Source organism: Rhinoraja longicauda, chromosome 17 (assembly GCF_053455715.1).
Source record: "Rhinoraja longicauda isolate Sanriku21f chromosome 17, sRhiLon1.1, whole genome shotgun sequence".
NCBI classification, from domain to species: domain Eukaryota; kingdom Metazoa; phylum Chordata; class Chondrichthyes; order Rajiformes; family Arhynchobatidae; genus Rhinoraja; species Rhinoraja longicauda.
The window spans coordinates 16,744,917-16,767,801 of NC_135969.1; the positions used below are offsets into that span (position 1 = coordinate 16,744,917).

A 22,885-nucleotide genomic window follows, 5' to 3' on the forward strand; every position below is an offset into this window, starting at 1 on the left:
ATTCTTAAGGGATTGGACAGGCTAGATGCAAGAAAAATTTTCCCGATGTTGGGGGAGTCCAGAACCAGGGGTCCCAGTTTTAGAATAAGGGGTGGGCCATTTAGGACTGAAATGAGGAAAAACTTTTTTCACCCAGAGTTGTGAATCTGTGGAGTTCTCTGCCACAGAAGGCCAATTCACTGGATGTTTTCAAGAGAAAGTTAGATAGAGCTCTTAGGGCTAACAGAATCAAGGGATATGGGAACGCAGGAACGGGGGTACTGACTTTGAATGATCAGCCATCATCATATTGACTAGCGATGCTGGCTCGAAGGGCCGAATGGCCTACTCCTGCACCTATGTTTCTATGTTGTTTTAGTTTTAGAGATACTCTTCGGCCCACCGAGTTCGCACCGACCATCGATCGTCAGTTCACACATGTTTTCCCACTATTGCATCGAATCCCTACACACGAGCAGCACATTTACAGAGGCCAATTAATCTGCAAACTCGCATGTTTTGAGACGTCGCAAGAAACCAGGGCATCCAGACGAAAACCACGCGGTCACCAGGTGAACATGCAAACTCCACACAAACCATGCCCGAGGTCAGAATTAATACCGGGTCTCTGGCTCATAGTCATAAAGTCACACACCATGGAAACAGGTCCTTGGGCCCAACTCGTCCACACCAGCCAAGATGCCCCACCTAGATTAGTCCCATTTGCCTGCGTTTGGCACATTTCTCTCAAAACCTTTGTATCCTTGTACCTGGCCATGTGTCTTTTAAATGCTGTTGTAGCAACCGAGGTGAGGTTGGAACCCGGGTCCCTGGCACTGTGAAGGGGTTCTACCGGCTGCGCCACTGTGAGAATCATGGTTAATTCTTTATCCGTTAAATGTGAAACTTCAGTAACTTGCCTCACCTTTTCCATTTTCTGTGGCAATCCCAACGCTCCTTCCTTGTTGCTCGGTCCAACTCCAAGAACTCCCTACTCAACAGCATCTTCATCAGGCAGGTAGCAGTAACAGAGTCATAGAGTCACAGAGTGATACAGTGTGGAAACAGGCCCTTCAGCCCAACTCGCCCACACCGCCAACAATGTCCCAGCTACACTAGTCCCACCTGCCCACGCTTGGTCCATATCCCTCCAAACCTGTCCCATCCATGTACCTGTCTAACTGTTTCTTAAACGATGGGATAGTCCCAGCCTCAATTACCTCCTCTGGCAGCTTGCTCCATACACCCACCACCCTTTGTGGGAAAAAGCTACCCCTCGGATTCCTATTAAATCTTTTCCCCTTCACCTTGAACCTATGTCCTCTGGTCTTCGATTCCCCAACTCTTGGCAAAAGACTGTGCATTTACCCGATCTATTCCTCTCATGATTATGTACACCTCTATAAGATCTCCCCTCATCGTCCTGCATTCCATGGAATAAAGACCCAGCCTACTCAAGCTCTCCCTACAGCTCACACCCTCTAGTCTTGGCAACATCCTCGTAAATCTTTTCTGAACCCTTTCAAGCTTGACAATATCTTTCCTATAACATGGTGCCCAGAACTGAACACAATATTCTAAATGTGGTCTCACCAACATCTTTTACAACTGCAACATGACCTCCCAACTTCTATACTCAATACTCTGACTGATGAAGGCCAAAGTGCCAAAAGCCTTTTTGACCACCTTTTCTACCTGCGATTCAACCTTCAAGGAACCATGCAACTGTACTCCTAGATCCCTCTACTCTACAATACTACCCAGAGGCCTACCATTTACTCTGAATGGTGTCAAGTTAGGAAATGGGGAAGTACAAAGAGATGTGGGTGTCCTTGTTCATCAGTCACTTAAAGTTAGCATGCAGGTACAGCAGGCAGTGAAGAAAGCTAATGGCATGTTGGCCTTTATGACAAGAGGAGTTGAGTATAGGAGCAAAGAGGTCCTTCTGCAGTTGTACAGGGCCCTAGTGAGGCCGCACCTGGAGTACTGTGTGCAGTTTTGGTCTCCAAATTGAGGAAGGACATTCTTGCTATTGAGGGAGTGCAGCATAGGTTCACAAGGTTAATTCCCGGAATGGTGGGACTGTCGTATGTTGAAAGACTGGAGCGACTAGGCTTGTATACACTGGAATTTAGAAGGATGAGTGGGGATCTTATTGAAACATATAAGATTATTAAGGGATTGGACACGTTAGAGGCAGGAAACATGTTCCCAATGTTGGGGGAGTCCAGAACAAGGGGCCACAGTTTAAGAATAAGGGGTAGGCCATTTAAAACAGAGATGAGGAAATATTTTCAGCCAGACAGTTGTAAATCTGTGGAATTCACTGCCTCAGAAGGTAATGGAGGCCAATTCCCTGGATGCTTTCAAGAGAGAGCTAGATAGAGCTCTTAATGATAACGGAGTCAGGGGGTATGGGGAGAAGGCAGGAACAGGGTACTGATTGTGAATGATCAGCGATGATCACATTGATTGACGGTGCTGGCTCGAAGGGCCGAATGGCCTCCTCCTGCACCTATTGTCTATTGTGTAGGTCCTGCCCTTGTTCGATGTCTCAAAATGCAACACCTCACACTTTTCGGTATTAAATTCCATCAATTATTCCTCCGCCCACCTGGCCAATCGATCCAGATCCTGTTGCAATCTTTCACAACCATCTTCACTATCAGCAAAACCACTAACTTGTATTATCAGCAAACTTACTAATCTTGCCCTGTATGTTCTCATCCAAATCATTGATGTAGATGACAAACGGTAACGGGCCCAACACAGAACCCTGAGGCACACCACCAGTCACAGGCCTCCAGTCCGAGAAGCAACCTTCTACCATTACCCTCTGCTTGGAACCAATTTGCTCTCCATTCAGCTATTTCTCCTTCGATCCCATACGATCTAACCTTCCGGAGCAGCCTACCATGCGGAACCTTATTGAATGCCTTACACATCTACAGCTCTGCCCTCATCACCCTTTTTGGTCATGTCTTCAAAAAAAATCAATCAGATCTGTGAGATACAACCTTCCATGTATTATACCATGCGGACTATCCCTTATCAGCCCTTGCCCATCCAAATGCCCGTATAACCTGTCCCACAGAATACTCCCCAGTAACTTACCAACAACAGATGTTAAGCTCACCGGCCTATAGTTCCCAGCATTTTTCCTGCAGCCCTTCTTGAAAAGAGGCACAACATTTTCCACCCTCCAGTCTTCCTGCACCTCTCCTGCATTTAAGGACGACTTGTAAATTTCAACCAGGGCTCCCGCATTTTCCACACTAGTTTCCCGCAATGTCCTCGGGTATATCTGATCAGGCCCTTGAGATGTGTCTACCAAACATGACAGTACCTTCAGTACTTCTTCAGTTCAGTTGCAGCTCTCTCGGGTATCAAAGGTTGGCCCTGGCAATGCCACCCTCATATTCATAATAAATATTAACACAGCATGGAAAAGGTTAAAGTGAGATACAGCACGCAAATGGGCCCTTCTGCCCACTGAGTCCGCTCCAATCACTAACCACCCATTTACACTAATCCTACATTGATCCCATTTTGTAACTTCAGGATGCATGGTGGAATAGCTGTCCCAATCAGCGTCAATGGTGCTGAAATCAAAATGGTTGAGATCTTCAAGCTCCTTGGAGTCAATATTACCAAAGATTTGTCGTGGATCAACACACTGAAGTGACAGCCAAGAAAGCACACCCATCCCTCTTACTTCCTCTGGCACATGAGGAAATCTGGCATGTCTCCAACGACTTTTACGAATGATTACAGATGCACCATAGAAAGTGTGTTGTCAGCTACCACCACACCTAGGTTTGGGAACAGCTCTGCCCAAGAGAGTTGTGGATGTAGCCCAGTCTATCACACAGACCAGACTCCCCACCATTGACTCCTTCTACACTTCACACTGCCTCAGAAAAGCAGCCAACATAATCAAAGACTTGTCCCACTCTCCTTCTCCCCACACCCATCCGGCAGAATGTTTGCACCATCAGGAACAGCTTCTTCCCCTCTGTTATCCTGCCAGAAGCTTGGGTACTGTCCAATTCACCTCTGCCCTATTGTGGACATTAGACGTTATCTTTGGAGATGATGCGCTGCAATGCTGAGAACTCTATTCTGCACCTTGCAACCTCCCCTTTACTCTGCCTATTGTACTCTGGAGGAGGGGTGGGAGCTGCTTTATGTCATCCATCCTGGGTAGTTCTACAGAACTGGCAAACTTTGCAGCAAAGCGTCAACTACGGTACTCTGAAGCACCAGTTGCCACTTTTGATTGTTGTAGTTGACATACGAAAGAAAGAAAGACTTGGGAGGAGACTGGAGCATGGAAACAACAGCTTTTCACTGTACTTAAGTACACGTGACAATAATAAATCTAAACCCACAATAAATATGTATTTTTCTAAGAAAGGGTAAGTAGTAATGTTGATTTTTTGCATTAATTGTTGTTTTGAAGCTTCGCACCCTTTAAGAGGTGTGCCATTGCCTAACGGTTCACTGAGCTGTAACAGTGGGAAGTACAGTGAGTTCATGAAGACACCTTGAATAAACCACACAGCACTTGTCTGAGCCCCACCGCTCTCACGTGTATGTACATCCTACAGTGGACTTCACTGACTCCTCTTTACAGTGGGAGTGTCCCAGCATGCAACGGCCAAGCAGACCAACAGGCCCAGCTCACCCGCCTCGGATCGAGGACTCGCTCAACACGGACACAGGACTGAGGATCACCCGGCTCTCCCGCCACAGACCGACAACGGAGGACCAGCGGTAGACCCGGCTCGCCCGCCGCGGACTCCGTACTCGGTCCCGAGCCACCGGCGCCGACGGGACCCGCACCGCCGAGAGGGAAGGGGACCGCCGAGAGCCAGGGGAAGGAGGACCGCCGAGAGGGAGGGGGACCGCCGGGAGGGAGGGGGACCGCCGAGAGGGAGGGGGACCGCCGAGAGGGAGGGGGACCGCCGAGAGGGAGGGGGACCGCCGAGAGGGAGGGGGACCGCCGAGAGCGAGGGGGACCTCCGAGAGGGAGGGGGACCACCGAGAGGGAGGGGGACCGCCGAGAGGGAGGGGGACCACCGAGAGGGAGGGGGACCACCGAGAGGGAGGGGACCTCTGAGAGGGAGGGGGACCACCGAGAGGGAGGGGGACCACCGAGAGGGAGGGGGACCTCTGAGAGGGAGGTGGGCCGTTGAGAGGGAGGGGGACCACCGAGAGCCAGGGGGACCGCCGAGAGGGGGGGGGACCGCCGAGAGGGGGGGGGATCTGGGCCACCAAGAGCGAGGAGGGCCGACAAGATAGATGGGGCGAGCCGTCCGTGGTGACGAGCGGCGGCAGTCGGAAGATAAAACTGTTCGATTAATTTTTTGTACATTGTAACTGTCTGTACTTGACTCTTTGTGTAGTGCCTAGTTGTAGTCTGATGTATGATTTTACCAGGTTGTATGCAAAACAAAGCATTTCACTGCACCTCAGTACATATGACAATAAAGTGCCATTGAATCATTGAGGGAGCACACAGTGGGACGAACACATATCCATGCTGCATGACTCTATGAAGCACAGATGTACTCCTGGTCAACTTGATGTTACTTTGCTAAGGAAATGCAGCACAGTGTTACGAGACCCAAAACCCAGCAGTAACACACAGCACACACTTAAACAAGGCAATGGCTCAAGAATAACCATAGATTTATTTCAGTTTTTAATATTGGGAAATACACTGACTTACATGTACTGAAGATAAATAAGTGGACTAAGATCAACAAAGCTGAGATACAGGTATCTAAATGATGTATCACTGTGTTGTGTGCTGGTACAATAGCCCTGTAATCTTCCAATTTCTCCTTTCCCTCAGAGCTACGACAAAACCTGGAGATAATCAGCCCACTTTCTAAGGGAGAATATACATATATTATAGAGACCTCCATCTTCTCAGGCTTTCATTTGGTAGGCAAGGAATTTTGTATGGCCTACATATCATCAGCGGCCGACCCCGTCTCCACCACCAGCCCAACTTCCCTGCCACTGAGCCCAGCACAACCTTCTTTGCATTTGGGAAGAGGAACCGACTTGTGCAGGAAAGAAGTGCAGATGCAGGTTTATATGGAAGATAGATACAAAATGCTGGAGCAACTCAGCGGGTCAGGCAGCATCTCTGGAGAAAAGGAATAGGTGACGTTTCGGGTCGGACTGAGGAAGTGTTCCGATGTGAAACGTCAAATCTGAAGAAGGCTTCCAACCCGAAACGTCACCTATTCCTTTTCTTCAGGGATGCTGCCTGAAACGCTGAGCTACTCCATCGTTTTGTGTCTATCAGAGAAAACAACTTGTCGAATTTGAGAAGACTATGATTCTGGGCCTTGGGGCCTTATGGTTGCCACCATCAAACTGAGCCATGCCTGACCATCAAAGACCAGCAGCACCAGTCACTGCTCAGAGAAGGCGTGGTCCTTGTAGCCAAATGAAGAAGCTTGGGGTCTCATTGATTCCAGGTGTGTTTCCATGGCGTAGATGGGTGACTGGAGATTGGACTAGTGAGATACTATCAAGGGAAGTGGGCGGATGGTGGTGGCTACTGCGATGCTGAGTTTAGAGGCCAGCGATTGTCAAGAGTGAAATCCTGGTGGAATAAGCCACCATCCCTTGCCTTTGGTCAACATTGAGCCTTTTCCACACACAACAATGAAAGGGATAAACTGGGGCAAATTAGGGGGCATCTTCTGTAACAAACAACACAAAGGGACTACAGCAAATTGAGAGGTGGATCACCACCACCTTATTAAGGGTAATGAGGGATGGCCAATGAATGCTGGCTCTGTCACCAACCATGAGATCCAACAGAACTATCTGATTTTAAAGAAACAAATGGTGTAACTGGGCAAGACAGATTCAGGCGTCGTTGTTAGATATTATCAAATTAGATATCATTGATGCCTGCATTGATTACGTCAATTTGCATCACATTCTGCATTTATATAGTGCTTGTTATGTTTTCAACACATCCTAAATGAAGTACAGGTCCACCACCGATTTTCCAGCACCCTTGGTTCCAGAGCCTTGCCGGATTATCAGTATTGACGGACCACAGTCTCTGAGAGGAGTAAACCGGTAGCGGCCCGCAAAGTGGGCTCAGAGGTCAGCTACGGGAACGGATCCACCGACTCCGGCCGGGTTGCAGTTCCAGAGCCCTGGATCCCCGGAGACAAATTTGACCCGCCGAGCGGAAATCCGGCAGTGGAAGTCTTGATGAGGTTGAGGTCGGCCGCCTCACCCGGCCTCGGCATTTCAAGCGCGCTCTCGTAACTTTGGATTAAAGGAGGTGCCGGACCATCAGTTGCCGGGAAACCCGGTGATGGGCCTGTACTTCTGAGGTGGAGCCTCCGTTACAACTTGGGAAACGGAGCCACCGAGTTGAACAGAGCAAGTACAACCAGGTGGCAATGTGATAACGAGCAGTTTATCTGGCTTGGCGATTGAGAAGTAAATATAGCTGCAGACTCCTAGTGATAGATAGCAACCCCATCTCTTCTTCACCGCGGCAGTGTGTTGTGCGGATGGCGTCTCATTTCAAAAGTCTCAACAAAAGACAACACCTCTGACAGTTCTGCGCCCTCCCCAGACCTCAGTACATCCCGCCAGCCCAGATTTAAAAAACTAAAGTAGGTCCACAACCTTCTGACCAAGGAGTGAGGGTCCACTGGTAATGTGGCCACAATATAAGCACAGCCGTGAGTTATGCACCTCACTGAGAACAAGCGTCAACATAACCAGTTAGGTAGGAAAGAACTGCAGATGTGGTTTACACCGAAGAGGGACACAAAATGCCAGAGTAATTCAGCGGGTCACGCAGCATCTCTGGAGGAAAGGAACAGATGGCGTTTCGGGTCGGAACCTTTCTTCTGAACAAGGATCCCGACCCGAAACGTCACCTATTCCTTTTCTCCATTGATGCTGCCTGACCCGCTGAGTTACTCCAGCATTTTGTGTCTGTCTTCAATGTAACCAGTTGTTGGTGGTAAAATACCAGATAGTGGTCACCCAAACATAAAAAGCAGTAGCTTTAACTCTGGTCATTACTTTTAGGAACCCAGGGATATCAGTGAGGGTGGTCCATATCTGGAATGAGCTGCCAGAGGAAGCTATACAAGCGGACACAATTATGACTTTTTTAGGACAAATAAATGGATAGGAAGGGTTTAGAGGTCTTTGGGCTAAATACAGGCAAGTGGGACTAACTGAAGACGCCAACTTGGTTGGCAAGGGCAAGGTGGGCTGAAGGGCCTGTTTCCATGCTGTGTAGCTCCGTCTCACCTGTGAGCTGTTTAAAAAATGCTTGCTCAGCTCTGTCGAAGGGTCCCGACCCGAAACATCACCCATCCATCTTCACCAGAGATGCGGACTGACCCGCCCGAGCTGCTCCAGCACCGAGTGTCTATCTTTGCTCAGGTCTCGTTGGATTGGTCCTGGTGGGCAGTATGCCAGCGGAGATGGTGGCATCTCCTGCAGAGGTTGGAGGTGGTGACGTTGCAGTCGGCAGTGAAGGGAAAGGGGCTTGATGGAGATGGGCAGGGGCAAGTGAGGAAGAGAAGGGGAGAGTGCGAAGGGGTGAATGAAACAGCAGGATGCTGGTGTTAGACTTTAGACTTTGGAGATTCAGTGTTATGTGCGTGCCTGAAGACCTTGCAAGGTGAGAGGCTGTTTCTTAAATCAGTTAGCGTGAGGACACTGGTCGGGCCAGTTGCTCCTCAGAGCCAGGCTTCCCCTGTCCCACGGCACCAGCAGGAGTCACAGCAGTGCCAGGGTTTGGGCAGGGTACGCTGCTCCATCCGACCACCAGTTGGGCTGGCAGGGGAAGCAAATGACCATTGCAACCCAAGTGGCAATGGGAGCAAGGACTTCCTCCCCCGTGGGCTGGAGGAGGTGGGAGGGCGGTTGGTGAGCTTAACATTACCTCCCTTCCCCTAGCGCCTGGTAATGACCAAGGTGGATGAAACCAGTTGCCTTGTGGAGAGGTGCGGCGCAGTGGACCTCGCTGGACCCGGCCCGACATGTCCTCGTTGGTGCCAGCCGTGGTCCAAAACTTCCCTTGAAACTTAAGGACACACAAAATTACCCCAAGTGGCCGAGACCCACAACTGGTTTGGACGTCCGTGAGAAGGTGCAGGCATCCATAGGAATGTACACAGGACTGGAGGCACACCGCGTGATCACATATGTATCGTCCATCCGTGTTGGAGCTGAAGTATTGCTCAGGCATTGATGGCGTTGGCTACGTCAGTGAACACCAGTCTACTGGGCCTCTGCAAGGACGCTTGACTTGGCATCAAGATCTGGAGAAAGCAAGAGGGGAATGAGCAATCTCTACGAATATCCATGTCCCTCCCGGCTTTAAGGCAAGTGCTTTGCACGCTTTCAATCACAATGCCATGTCTCACTGCGAATCGGCACGGCAAGCCCTCACTGTTAATCCCCACTGCCAACCTACTCGTGCTTCCTCTGTTAATTCCCAATGATCGCACATAGTAGCGCAGCGGGTAGAGCTGCTGCCTCACGGCATCACAGACCCAGGGTTCAATCCTGACCTTGGATGCTGTCTGAGTGTGGAGTTGCACGCCTTACTGGTGATCGCGTGGGTTTTCTCCGGGTGCTCCGGATGCCTCCCACATTCCAAAGACGAGGAGGTTCGTAGGTTAATCAACCTCTGTAAAATTGCCCCTTGCGTCTAGGGAATGGATGCGAAAGTGGGATAACACAGAACTAGGGTGAACGAGTGATCGATGGTTGATGTGGACTTGGTGGGCCTGTTTCCATGCTGTATCACTAAATTAAACTAAACGTTAATAAGGACCCGAGGAGTAACTTGTTTTACACAAAGTGTGGTGGGTGTGTGGAATCAGCTGCTGGAGGAGGTAGTTGAGGCAGGGAGTATCGCAATGTTTAAGAAACATTTAGACAGGTACATTGATAGGATACGTTTAGATGGATATGGGCCAAACACAGGTAGGTGGGACTAGTGGCCGGTGTGAGCAAGTTGGGCCAAGGGGCCTGTTTCCACACTGTATCACTCTATGACATACAACAGACTGTGCCAGTGGATGCCCAGCAGTCATGCACTAGCAAAAGGCACCATCTTCAGGAGGAATCCAGGGGAGATGAAGCAAACCTGATGGAGTGGGCTCAGTCTCTGATCAACAAGCCATGAAGGGGATGCCCAAGATGACAAGGATGTTCTTGAGTCATAGAGTCATACAGCATGGAAACAGCCCCATTGGCCCAACCTGTCCAAACTGACCAAGATGTTCCCCTGCAGGACCTATACATCAGGAGGTGCAGATCCAGAGCAAGCAAGATCATGAGGGACCCCTGCCACCCCAGTAACGGACTGTTCCAGATGCTACGGTCAGGCAAACGCCTCCGCTGTCACGCTGTGAAAACGGAGAGGATGAGACGGAGCTTCTTCCCACAGGCCATCAGGACTGTCAACTTTGATAACCCCAGAGACTAAATTTTTGTCGACACTTTTTGTGCTATGTTTAGTAACTTATTAACTTTATTTATATGCTGTAACTGTAATTATTTTTGTGCACAACCCACAGGCATTGCCACTTTCATTTCACTGCACATCGAGTATGTGTATGTGACAAATAAATTTGACTTGACTTGACTTGACTATGCCCCAATCTGCACTAGTCCCACCTGCCCACATTTGGACAATATCCTCCGAACCTTTCCAATCCATGTGCATGTCCAAATGTATTTAAATGTTGTCATAGTACCTGCCGCAACTACCTCCTTCATCAACTCGTTCCATACACCCACCACCCTTTGTGTAAATATCGTTACCCCTCAGGTTCCTATTAAATCTTAATATTAAAATGCAGGGAGGTGGGACTAGTGTAGATGGGACATGTTGGGCGGTGTGGGCAAGTTGGGCCGAAGGATCTGTTTCCACGCTGTATGATCGATGACGCCTCCACTTGCTTGCCAGCCTCACCTTGCTCTGTAGCCCCTGTGAGGTTGCATCTCGTCCGTGGTCAAGTAACTCCTGTTCCAGCTCGTCTTGCTCCTCGCCGGGGTCAAAGTTGTACATTGGCATCAGCTGGTGGCGTAGTTTCTCCAGCCTGGTGGCGACAAAAGTGCAACAGTAATCAACCATTTTTACACCATTTGCAACTGGCTTCCATGCCCTGATGATGGAGGAAACCAATATTTTTATGGTGTTTTGGTTTCTTTGGCCGTCTACGGTACGTGCAGCACTGTGATGCAGCGGTAGAGCTGCTGCCTCACATCGCCAGATACCCGGTTCGATCCCGACTACGGGTGCTGTCTGTACGGAATTTGTACGTTTGCTCTGTGACCACGTGGGTTTACCCCAGGTGCTCCAGTTTCCTCCCACACTCCAAAGACGTGCAGGTTTGTAGGTTAATTGGCTTCGGTGAAAATTGTAAATTGCCCCCAGTGTGTAGGATAGAACTAGTGTACCAGGGGATCGCTGGTCGGTGCGGACTCGGTTAGCCAAAGGGCCTGTTGCCACACTGTATTTCAAAAAGTAAAACAAATGTACAAGGTATATATCAGGAGCATGATGGGTCAACACTTGCCTGTATGCATGCAGGGTCAACAAGACAACCTCCTTTAGATTTTAGACTTTAGAGATACAGCACGGAAACAGGCCTTTGGATTTTAGACTTTAGAGGTACAGCGCAGAAACAGGCCTTTCGACCCAATCCTTTAAACCTAGGCTGACTAGCAATCTAACCTGCATGCTAGGGATAATTTTACAACTTACCGAAGCCAATTAATCTACAAACCCGAAGGTAGACACAAAATGCTGGAGTAACTCAGCGGGTCAGGCAGCATCTCAGGCCAGGAGGAATGGGTGACGTTTCGGGTCGAGACCCTTCTTCAGACTTCAGACTTCTTGCCGCTAATCTACAAACCCGCACGTCTTACGAATGTGGGAAGAAACCAGAGCACCCGAAGAAAACCCACGCGGTCGCAGGGAGAATAAGCAAAAACAGCACCTTTGGTCAAGTTTGAACCCGGCCCGCTGGCTCCGTAAAGCAGCATTATACTGTTGCCCCCCCCAGAGCTGTAATGAGGGCGTGGGGATTTAGACAGATAGTGCTGGACCTATTATAGTGTTGTCTGGATATTTATGAATGTATTGATCTCAAGTCCCTGGGGTTGTTTAATTAATGAGCTTAACACTGTTGAGCAGTGCTCTACTGACTGGATAGTTACAGTGCTTGATGTACACCAGGTTACAGGATCAAGCTTATGATAATCACAAAGACATTAAAACTGGCCGCAACTCTTCAAGAAGTTGGATTCAAATCATGAGACACAGAGTGCTGGAGTAACTCGGCCGTTCAGGGAATATCTCTGGAGAAAAAGAATGGGTGACATTTTGGGTTTGATCCCTTCTTCAGACCTCAGCACCAGTGCCAGAGATCCGTTCACACTGGTTCCATGTTATCCCACATTGTCATGCACTCTCTGTGCACTCAGGGACAAATCTGCACGGTTTGGGGGAGTGGGAGGAAACAGGAGCACCCAGAGGAAACCCACGCGGTCACAGGGAGAACGTGCAAACACCACACATGCAGACACAGCACCCGGGGTCAGGATCAAACCCAGGAACCATGCGCTGTGAGGCAGCAGCTCTACCAGCTGCGCTACTGTGCAATTATAGCACTGACATACCAATCCTGGCAGGATCTCACACCCCTGTTCCTAGGCTCCCTCAATCTCTTGTAGTCCATACGTTCCAGTTCTCCCCACACCCCTACCCTTGCCAGCTCTCCCACTCCCACTGCCATTTAAAGCTTCAGGTGGAACCATGCAAATTTTAAACTATCCCACATTTGACAATTTGAATTCACACTGTGCAGCAATTGGTAGGTTTGAAGGCTCTTCTTTCATCTAGAAATGATGTATGTTCATGAATGGGGGAGGAAAGGCGAGATGGACCTTCGCCAAAGGAAGAGAGGAGGGGGGAGTGGTGGGGGAAAGAGGCCCCTCCCTCCCTTATGGCATCCGACGCGTGTCTGCAGATTAATGAATGGATTTGCTGGCAGGAAGAGGGGGGGAGGGAGAGAGAGAGAGGGAGAGAGAGAGAGAGGGAGAGACACAGGCCAGCCACAAGTGACAGCGGTTTCTGCGGTCCATGTCGCATGGAAGTAAATGTCACCCTAGCAGGGCAGAGCTTGCAAACCACAAGTCCCCGGGGCGAGGATGTGTCAGTCACCCTGGCCTCTGCTCGTCCCGGGTTGGCTGCAAACTGAAAGGCAGCTGCACAAATTCAGTTGGAGGCAAGTCCGTGCGGGATCTCAGGACATCCTGCTCTGTGAACGAGACCACAAGCCGTTAAAAGTCAGAGGCTGGGCCGATGCTAAATCCATTCCAACCGCAGAATCAGGGAAATAATTATCTCCAAAAAGAGATCTGGTTTTAATAAGGAGCCACCATTCATTTTAAACCTCTCTACTCTTTTTTTCCCCTCTCTTTGTTCTGCAACAGATGAAGGGAATGGTGAGAAGCGCAATACTGATGGGAGAGTGGGCTTTACGCTTAGATGCCTGGGACTCCCCAAATAAAGGAATCTAGACTTTAGAAGGACAGCGTGGAAACAGGCCTTTCGGCCGACTGGCGATCACCCCGTACACTAGCACTATCCTACACACTAGGGAAAATGTTACAATTTTACCGAAGCCAATTAACCTACAAACCTGTTCGTCTTTGAAGTGTGGCGTGAAACCGGAGCACCCAGAGAAAACCCACACGATCACAGGGAGAGCATTCAAACACCACATAGACACCACCCATTGTCAGGATCGAACCCGGGTCGCTGGCGCTGTAAGACAGCAGCTCTACCGCTGCGCCATGGTGCCACCCTCTAGACTAGATCATTAATGCCAGTACCTGCTGCCAGATGAACTCAACTTCCCACTTTGAGCCTTGTTCTCGGCTTCACACTTTGCACTCCAGCACTTTGTGTCCTTTAGTGTAGGAAGATAGATAGGTCTGTGTCCGCAGGCATGGACATAGCAGGCAGAATGGCGTGCTCTCCTGCTGTCTGATTCTATGACTCTATAATCATTGCCACAACAACCCTACACTTCTCCCTCCAGCCTGAAACTCAGCCGGCTGGTTTCCAAGATTAACTTTAAAACAAAGACTTTGAACTACTTGGGAACCCTCCAGGGGAGCAGACTTGTTGTCTGTTTGTCATCTCTCATTTGTTAACACTGGAAGCAGAGTTAAATTCAATTACAGTAAACCCTCGTTTTAACAGACCTCTTTATAATGGATTTTGATGATAGCAGACAGACCTATGGACGGGCTACCTGCGCCTAGCCCGACTCGCACCGACCGCTCCCAGGCTGGACCTTCCGCCGACACCACTGCTGGGCCACGCAGCTTCCTCGGCCGTTTCCAGACCGCGCCCGCCGCTCAATCTCACCTGCACACCGGCCACGACCAGTGACTCCGCCGATCCTCGTCTCTCCCCCGGCCGCCAGCAGGCCAGGGCCGACAACTCACCTGGATTCCAGGCCCAGTTCCGGACCGAGAGTCTGAAGAAGGGTCTCGACCGTTACGAAACGTTACCTATCAATGTTCTTATTCACAAAATGCTGGAGTAACTCAGCAGGTCAGGCAGCATCTCGGGAGAGAAGGAATGGGTGACGTTTCGGGTCGAGACCCTTCTTCAGTCTGAAGAAGATTTTTATTTTGTGAATAAAAACCTTCGATTTGTACCAGCATCTGCAGTTATCTTCTTATACTACCTATCAATGTTCTCCAGAGGTGCTGCCTGACCTGCCAGGTTACGACAGCACTTTGTGTTCTTTTGTGTATCAACCAGCAACCACTCGGTTAGAGCGGACAATCGGCAATAATGGACACCATTCTCCCTCCCCCCACCCCCCAAGGTCCATTATAACGAGGGTTTACTGTCCTCCCAAAGTAATATCCTTGGAGTAATTAGCAGGCCAAGGGTAAACCAAGCAGGTTAAAAATGCTGACATCCACAAAGCGCACTCAATCGGATTTAAGATGCAGCAAACACACTCACCTCTTCCTCTTCCTGATGTACAGAACCTAGATGCAAGGAAAATTAGTCTTTAGTGGAAAGCATAGCAAGAAAAATAATCATGGACAAAATATACCACAGAAACAGAGCATAACTAATGAGAGAGCCAAGAACCAGCAATCCAAAATAATGGCATATACTGCAAATTCTGGCCAACACTATAAATTGGATTGTTCTCTCCACAGTGTCAATCATGGCTGATCTATCTTTCCCTCTCAACACAATTCTCCTGCCTTAACCCTGTAACCTTTGACGCCCTTACTGATCAAAAACTTTCAAATTTCTAGGTAGGATTAAATATCACCAACATCTTCTCCAGGACCACCCATATTGAAGCAGTGACCAAGAAAGCACACCAATGCCTCTACTTCCTAAGGCTTAGGAAGTTCGGCATGCCCCCAACAACCCTCACTAACTTCTACAGATGCACCATAGAAAGCATTTTATCACAAACCAACCTTCCTTCCATTGACTCCATTGATACCTCAAACTGTCTCGGCAAGGCCACCAGCATAATCAAAGATGATTCGCACCCCAGCCATTCCCTCTTCTCCCCTCTCCCATCGGGCAAAAGGTATAGAAGTGTGAAAACGCACACCTCCAGATTCAAGGCCAGTTTCTTCCCAGCTGTTATCAGGCAACTGAACCATCCTACCGCAACCAGAAAGTACTATTTACCTCATTGGGGACTCTCGGACTATCTTTGATCGGACTTTATTGGCTTTACCTTGCACAAAACATTATTCCCTTATCATATATCTGTACATTGTGAATGGGTCAATTGTAATCATGTACTGTCTTTCCACTGGCTGGTTAGCACGCAACAAATTATTTTCACTGTACCTCGTTACACGTGACAATAAACTAAACTAAACCCGTCAATCTCCGCTTTAAAAGTACCCAAAGACCTGGTCTCCACAGCTGGCTGTGGCAATGAATTCCACAGATTCACCATCATTGAAACGACTTTGAGACAGGCACATTGATATGCAGGGAATGGAGGGATATGGATCACATGCAGGCAGAGTTTAACCTGGCATCATGTTCAGTACGAACATTGTGGGCCGAAGGGTCAGTTCCTCTGCTGTACTGTTCTATGTACTAAATGACAGCCAATTTCATGGGTCAATGGAGCGGGCTGGGATTAAAATTCAAGAGTGACGTTTCGGGTCGAGACCCTTCTTCAGACTGAGGGTCTCGACCCGAAACGTCACCCATTCCTTCTCTCCCGAGATGCTGCCTGACCTGCTGAGTTACTCCGGCATTTTGTGAATAAATCGATTTGTACCAGCATCTGCAGTTATTTTCTTAAAATTCAAGGGGACAGCTTAATAATTTTTGGGTGTAAAACAGCATGCACTAAATGGTAACCAAAGACAAAACCAGAACATTCATATTTCATATTTCATATTTCATATTTCAGTGCTATAAACACAACCAGAATTAGAACCCAGCGAACAGGGGGGAGAAAACGCAGGTGTTAGATATCCGAGGCAAAAGCAGAAAATGATAGAAACACTCAGCAGGTCAGGCAGCATCTGCGGAAAGATAAACGGCGTTAGTGTTTTGGGTCAGAGACCTTTCTTCAAAACTGGCAACAAGAGAGAGAGAAAAAATATTTTGGTAATTTCTTTTTCCTTTTCCTCTTCCTCGTTCAATAAAGGGTAACCCGAAAGTTAAGTCTATTTCTCTTTTCAGCAGGGTCTGTCTGACCTGCTGAGTGTTTCCTGCATTGTCTGCTTTGGCCTCGGATTTCTAAGATCTGCATTTTTTCCCTGAGTTTTCTCAGAACTGGTGATGCTGGATGGACCTTTTTGCAAATTGCGCCTCTTTGAAAAAACTAAGTTTCCCTCTCAACCAAAACACAAAGTGCCGCAATAACTCAGCAGGTCAGGCAGCATCTGTGGAGAGAATCGACAAGCGATGGGTTTGGGTCAGGACCCTTTTTCGGTCTGTAGAAGGGTCCCATCCCAAAACGTCACCCATTCATTCCCTCCACAAAGGCATAGATAGGGTGAATATCAGAACCCTTGGCTGGGAGTCGCTGGAGTCAAAGCCCACTTATGTACTGTCTACAAAGAGACTCATGGCATCCTCCCCAGTAACATATCTCACTTATTCAATTAGAACCTTTTGTCCCCAGGATGGAAATGTCAAAGACTAGAAGGGTAAAATGTCCCAAAATGTTGCCTCCACGGATGCAGCCTGACCTGCTGAGTTTCCCCAGCACTTTGTGTTTTGCTCAAGATTTCAGCATCTGCAGTTCTTTGTGTCGGGATTTTACCCTTGACCTTGAAAAACATTTCCACGAGTGTTTTGAGGCACAATTAATGAACTGACTTACCATGGCCACAGCTAATGCTATTATCGTGATCACTCCAACTGGAACAAGCACCAGTCCTATTCTTGACCTTCCCATTTCTGCATCGGGCAGCGCTGTTGAAGTTGTGTTGGTACCATTGGTCACCATGGTGGCAGTCTGCAATGTTATTCTGTCCGTCACGTTGATGCGCTCTGTTCCGAGCGTCACACCAAAAATGGGAGTTGCCATGTTTGCCTGTAGTTGTAGTCAACGTTGAATGTCACCAGTTACATCTTCTAGAATCGCTCCAACTATTGTGGTGGAGCTCAACCGAACAGATGCCAAGGTACATTCTTGGCAAGGACATGCTGACGTGATCTCCTGCTGAACATCACACCCCTCCCTGAAAAACAAGATGGAAGAAAGTTGCCACCTTTTTTCCATGACAAAGCAAACGCTTAAGAGTCAGAGAATCATAGAGTCATGCAAGTGTGGAAACAGGCCCATCGGCCCAACTTGCCCATCCTGACCAACATGTCCCATCTACACTAGTCCCACCTGCCTGCGTTTCACCCATATCTCTCTAATCCGATTCTATCCATGTACCCGTCCAAATGCAGCAATGGTCCCCTGCTTTGTAAGGACATACACAAACTGCACTGATGGTCAAGGGAAACCCAGTGATCTTGGTGTCCTTTCCAACTGAAGGATGGGCAGGTGGCTAGTGAATGGCACATATTCCTGTGCACGGATTCTCACTTGCACTGTGCGACTGGGACGCCCGGTGCAGTGAACAGCAGGATATGTGAGAGCCACCAGGCTGTTCCACACATGGAGGGGCAGATATCGCTTGCGCTGCATCTCAAATATGCGGGACAGCTGTGCGAGATCGTTGTGCGGCCCTTGCACAAATCCCAAGGGATTTTCCGCTCGCCCAGCACATGAGGGTGGCAGGTGGAATTCCTGGTTCCCAAGGATTTTAAGGATGGAAGAGAGGAATTAGGAATAGGCTGGGACGATAACTGGATGAATTTCTGGAGACAGGGTGGGTGAGATACCTGGCGGATCGAACAGGAAAGAATAGGTTTATTTAATGTAGTTTACTTAATTTCATTTAGTGTAGTTTAGTTTAGTTTAGTTCTGCGATACAATGTTCAATGTTTCTTTTATTGTCATGTATACCAAGGTACATTGAAATACATTTTTTTCATATAGACCAGTGAGATTGTTGCCGTACATATATACAATCCCTGATTAAGTACCCCATGCACAGAAATAGCTCGCCGAGTCCTTATGTAATAGTCGCCAGATTCTGGTGCCATTTTACACAGTGCAAGACACAGCTGGCCTCAAGGCCCATTGCAGCCATCACCTTGTTCTGATTGCCAGCGGTGCGTCCCTCTCTCCTCAGCATGGAATCAGGCCCTTCGGCCCCCCCGGGTCCGTGCCGACCAACGATCACGCGTTCACTAGTTCTGTCCTACACACTCGGAACGATTTACAGAAGCCAATTAACCTGCAAACTTGCACGTCTTTGGATTGTGGGAGGAAACCGGAGCTCCCGGAGAAAACCCATGCCGTCACAGGGAGAACGTACGAACTCCTTGCAGACAGCACCTGTGGTCAGGATCGAACCTGGGTCTCTGGCGCTGTGAGGCAGCAACTCCACCGCTGCGCCAACGTCACTGCCGAGTCACGCAGACCAAGTGGGTAACGGCAGACTTCTGTCAAAGGGACATGTTGGGACAAATGGCCTCCTTCAGCTCTTCCCCATTATATCATCATTATTATTATTTCTGTGCACCTGCCCGCACTCCAACAACCATCCCCTCTCACCACCCCCCCCCCCCCCCCCCCCCAAAAAACAAATCTACCAGTAGTGACAATTTTCAAGCAACATCTAACTTCTCCTCGTTGTTATTGCATTGACTGCCGATTAAGTTCCAGGGGAGCGACAGCGAGAGGAAGTGTGGTCGTGCTCCCGGTTTGAGTCCAATTACATCTCAACCACTCAGGGTGAAAATCGTGTCGCCCGAAACTCTACTGTGACAACAGCAAAACTTCTGGCCGTGTAACTTTAAACTTGTGAGAAAATATTAGCTGTGTTACTGCTAGCAATTACCTAACCCCAGGCAGCTGCTGTGTGTGTTTAACAACTGTGCTCCTTCAACACCCCCAGATTGTTTCACTTTTGTCAAGTTTTTTAAAATTCACTCGCCTATCGCAGGAATTGCCACCGACTGATCTTTCATTAGCCCCGGGTTCATTCTTATGTCGGATAAAGTGTCCTGGACCCAACACACCTTTGTAATCGCAACACAGGTGAGTTAAGGGGTGACACGGTGGCGCAGCAGGTAGAGCTGCTGCCTTACAGCGCCAGAGACCTGGGTTTGATCCTGACTATGGGTGCAGTCTGTACAGAGTTTGTACGTTCACCCTGTGACTGCGTGGGCTTTCTCCATTTTCCTCCCACATTCCAAAGACATACACGTTTGTAGGTTAATTGGCTTCTCTGTAAACTGTCCCTAGTGTGTAGGAGAGTGTTAGTGTACGGGGTGATCGCTGGTCAGCACGGAGCCATTGGGCCGAAGGGCCTGTTTCCATGCTGTATGTGTAAAGTAAAGAAAATTATCATTAAGGATCTCCACCATCTTGGGCGTGCCATCTTGTCACTGCCACCATCTCGGGCGTGCCCCTTTGTCACTGCCACCATCTCGGGCGTGCCCCTTTGTCACTGCCACCATCTCGGGCGTGCCCCTTTGTCACTGCCACCATCTCGGGCGTGCCCCCTTGTCACTGCCACCATCTTGGGCGTGCCCTCTTGTCACTGCCACCATCGGGCAGGATATAGAGAAGCCTGAAGTCCCACATCACCAGAGAAGCCTCTTAAATGACAGCACCCACAGTCAAGATCAAGCCCGGGTCTGGCTCTGTAAGGCAGCAACTCTACTGTTGCCCCTTTTAAAGTCCACCATGGCTATTCTTTCAGTCACAGTGGCGTGTTTAAATCGTTTCTAGCTTAGCTTACAGATACATCCTGGGAACAGGTCCTTTGGCACACCGAGTCCGTGCTGACCAGCGATCACCCCGTACACCAGTTCTATCCGACACATTAGGGGCAATTTACAGAAGCCAATCAACCTACAAACCTGTACGTCTTTGGAGTGTGGGAGGAAACCGGAGCACCCGGAGAAAACCCACGCAGTCTTAGGGAGATCGTCCTGATTCCATGTAGACAGCACCCGTGGTGAGGATCGAACCTGGGTCTCTGGCGCTGTGAGGCAGCAACTCTAGCGCTGCGACACCGTGCCGCCTCCTTGTGGCTGGGAATTCCCTCTGGGCCCCGGCCCCATCGCGAGCCTGGTGGGAGTTCCCGAACTAAAGCACATGTGGTGACCGGCAGACAGTTATTGAGTAAAGATACAGAAAGCAGATGAAGTGGGTGAGCAACTTAAATGCTCCATTAGAGTGGGGGCTGTGGATTTTTATGTGTTTAATTGAAGGAGTCAGTATATTAGGAGGTCTATAAAAAACCTTTCTACCGTGTGTGCTTTTTTCAGTAAAACTGCATTATTTATTTGTAAATGCCCAATTTCTCCCACATTGGCAAATATTGGCGAATGGTTAGTTACTGGAATTTAATCCCAACAAGTGTATTTTGGGAGATCGCGCTGCAGAGGGTGGCATTTTTCACATGACATGGTTGAATCAAGTAACCAGTCTGCTTGAAACTTTATAGTATGAAGGTCTTACCAGAATGATGCCTGGATTAGGGGATATTAGCTACAGGGAGAGGTTGGACAGACTTGAATTGTTTTCCCTGGAATGTCGGAGGTTATGTGGGAGACCTGATAGAAGTGTATAAAATTATGAGAGGCATAGAGAGGGCAGACAGTCAGAATCTTGTTCCCAGGGTGGAAAAGGCTCTCTTAAGGATAGCGGAGTCAGGGGGTACGGGGAGAAGGCAGGAACGGGGTACTGATTGAGAATGATCAGCCATGATCACATTGAATGGTAGTGCTGGCTCGAAGGGTCGAATGGCCTACTCCTGCACTTATTGTCTATTGAAAAATCAAGTACTAGAGGCCATAGCTTTGAGGTGAGAGGGGCAAGGTTTACAAATTATGCACAGAGCAAGGTTTTTTTTTAACGCAGAGGGTGGTGAGTGCCTGGAAATGGTGGTGGTTGAAGTAGATACGTTAGCGGCATTTAAAAGAATTTAAACTTCAGACTAGAGATACAATGCAGAAACAGGCTCTTTGGCCCACCGAGTCCGCGCCCACCAGCGACCCCCCCCCACACTAACACTATCCTACACACTGGGGGCTATTTACACCCCCGAAGCCAATTAAACAACAAACCTGCACGTCTTTGGAGTGTGGAAGGAAACCAGAGCACCTGGAGAGAAGCCATGCGGTTACGGGGAGAACATACAAACCACGTACAGACATCACCCGTGGTCAGGATCGAACCTGGGTCTCTGGCACTGTGAGGCAGCAACTCTGCCGCTGTGCCGCTCAGATTGATGCACCTCCCAAGGTTCGCGGCACAGGAGGGGAACAAGCGAATGGTGAAAGTCCTGGATAGAGTGAATGTGGAGAGGATGTTTCCACTAGTGGGAGAGTCTAGGACCAGAGGACTGAGGACAGCCTCAGAATAAAAGGACGTACCTTTAAAAAAGGGATGAGGAGGAATTCCTTTAGTCAGAGGGTGGTGAATCTGTGGAATTCATTGCCACAGACGGCTGTGGAGGCCTAGTCAATTTCTGTTTTTACGGTGGAGATTGAGAGGTTCTTGATTAGTACGGGTGTCAGGGGTTGTGGGGAGAATGAGGTCGAGATTCGAAACTTATCATACTCAGCTTGAATAGTGGAGCAGACCTGATGGGCCCAATGGCCTCAATCTGCCCCTATAACATATGAACATGTACTTATAAGCATTGTCACTTTGGGCAGGCAGAAGGGAACAACGGAGATGAGGCACTACCCCCGGATTAATGCCCCTTCCCATGGCCGTGCGACATGGAAACATGGGCAAGGGCTTCCTCTTCGAATGTCTGGTTCACAGACACAAACAAAACACACTCAACTGTAAAAGCAATTAAATGCCATTGCTTGCCTGAGTAACTTTACCACAAGACCATAGTCATTTTATTTAAAGCGTCAATTAGCTGCCTGTTCAGTCAACTATTCTGTTTTTCTTCAAAGTTTCTGGGGAAATCGGTGCCTTCCCTGTAAGCAAGAATGAGACGAAATGGATTTCAGACACATGATGAGTCACTTCATTATTCTCATTTTGAAGAGGCACTTTTTCCTTCGGCCAGCCTGACACAATATAGCACATTGGGGTCAGAGATCTCTTTTGTAAAAACGGTGTCAAGACCAATTCTGCTTCTCCCACCCCTTTCGCCAAGAAACCTTCAACAGGGTTTGAGGTGCAGGAGTAATGGGCATTGGAATTGGTGCACGGAATGCAACTGGCCGTAGCTTGCAAAATGCACCATG

At 48.8% G+C, this 22,885-nt stretch overlaps 1 protein-coding gene across 4 annotated transcripts in view; it reads right to left on the bottom strand.

The window, feature by feature from the left end:
• Positions 1-5,698: 5,698 nt before the first annotated feature.
• Positions 5,699-22,885, bottom strand: part of c17h3orf18 (chromosome 17 C3orf18 homolog) — a 33,639-nt gene continuing 16,452 nt past the window's right edge. For all 4 annotated transcript variants that reach the window (XM_078414222.1, XM_078414218.1, XM_078414219.1 and 1 more), the window contains exons 2-5: positions 17,424-17,784; positions 15,062-15,087; positions 10,979-11,105; positions 5,699-9,314 (exon numbers count right to left, since the gene is read on the bottom strand). In XM_078414222.1, coding sequence (XP_078270348.1) covers positions 9,234-9,314; positions 10,979-11,105; positions 15,062-15,087; positions 17,424-17,630 — 441 coding nt within the window. In that variant the 5' untranslated portion in view covers positions 17,631-17,784 and the 3' untranslated portion in view covers positions 5,699-9,233. The remainder of the gene's footprint in view (positions 9,315-10,978; positions 11,106-15,061; positions 15,088-17,423; positions 17,785-22,885) is intronic.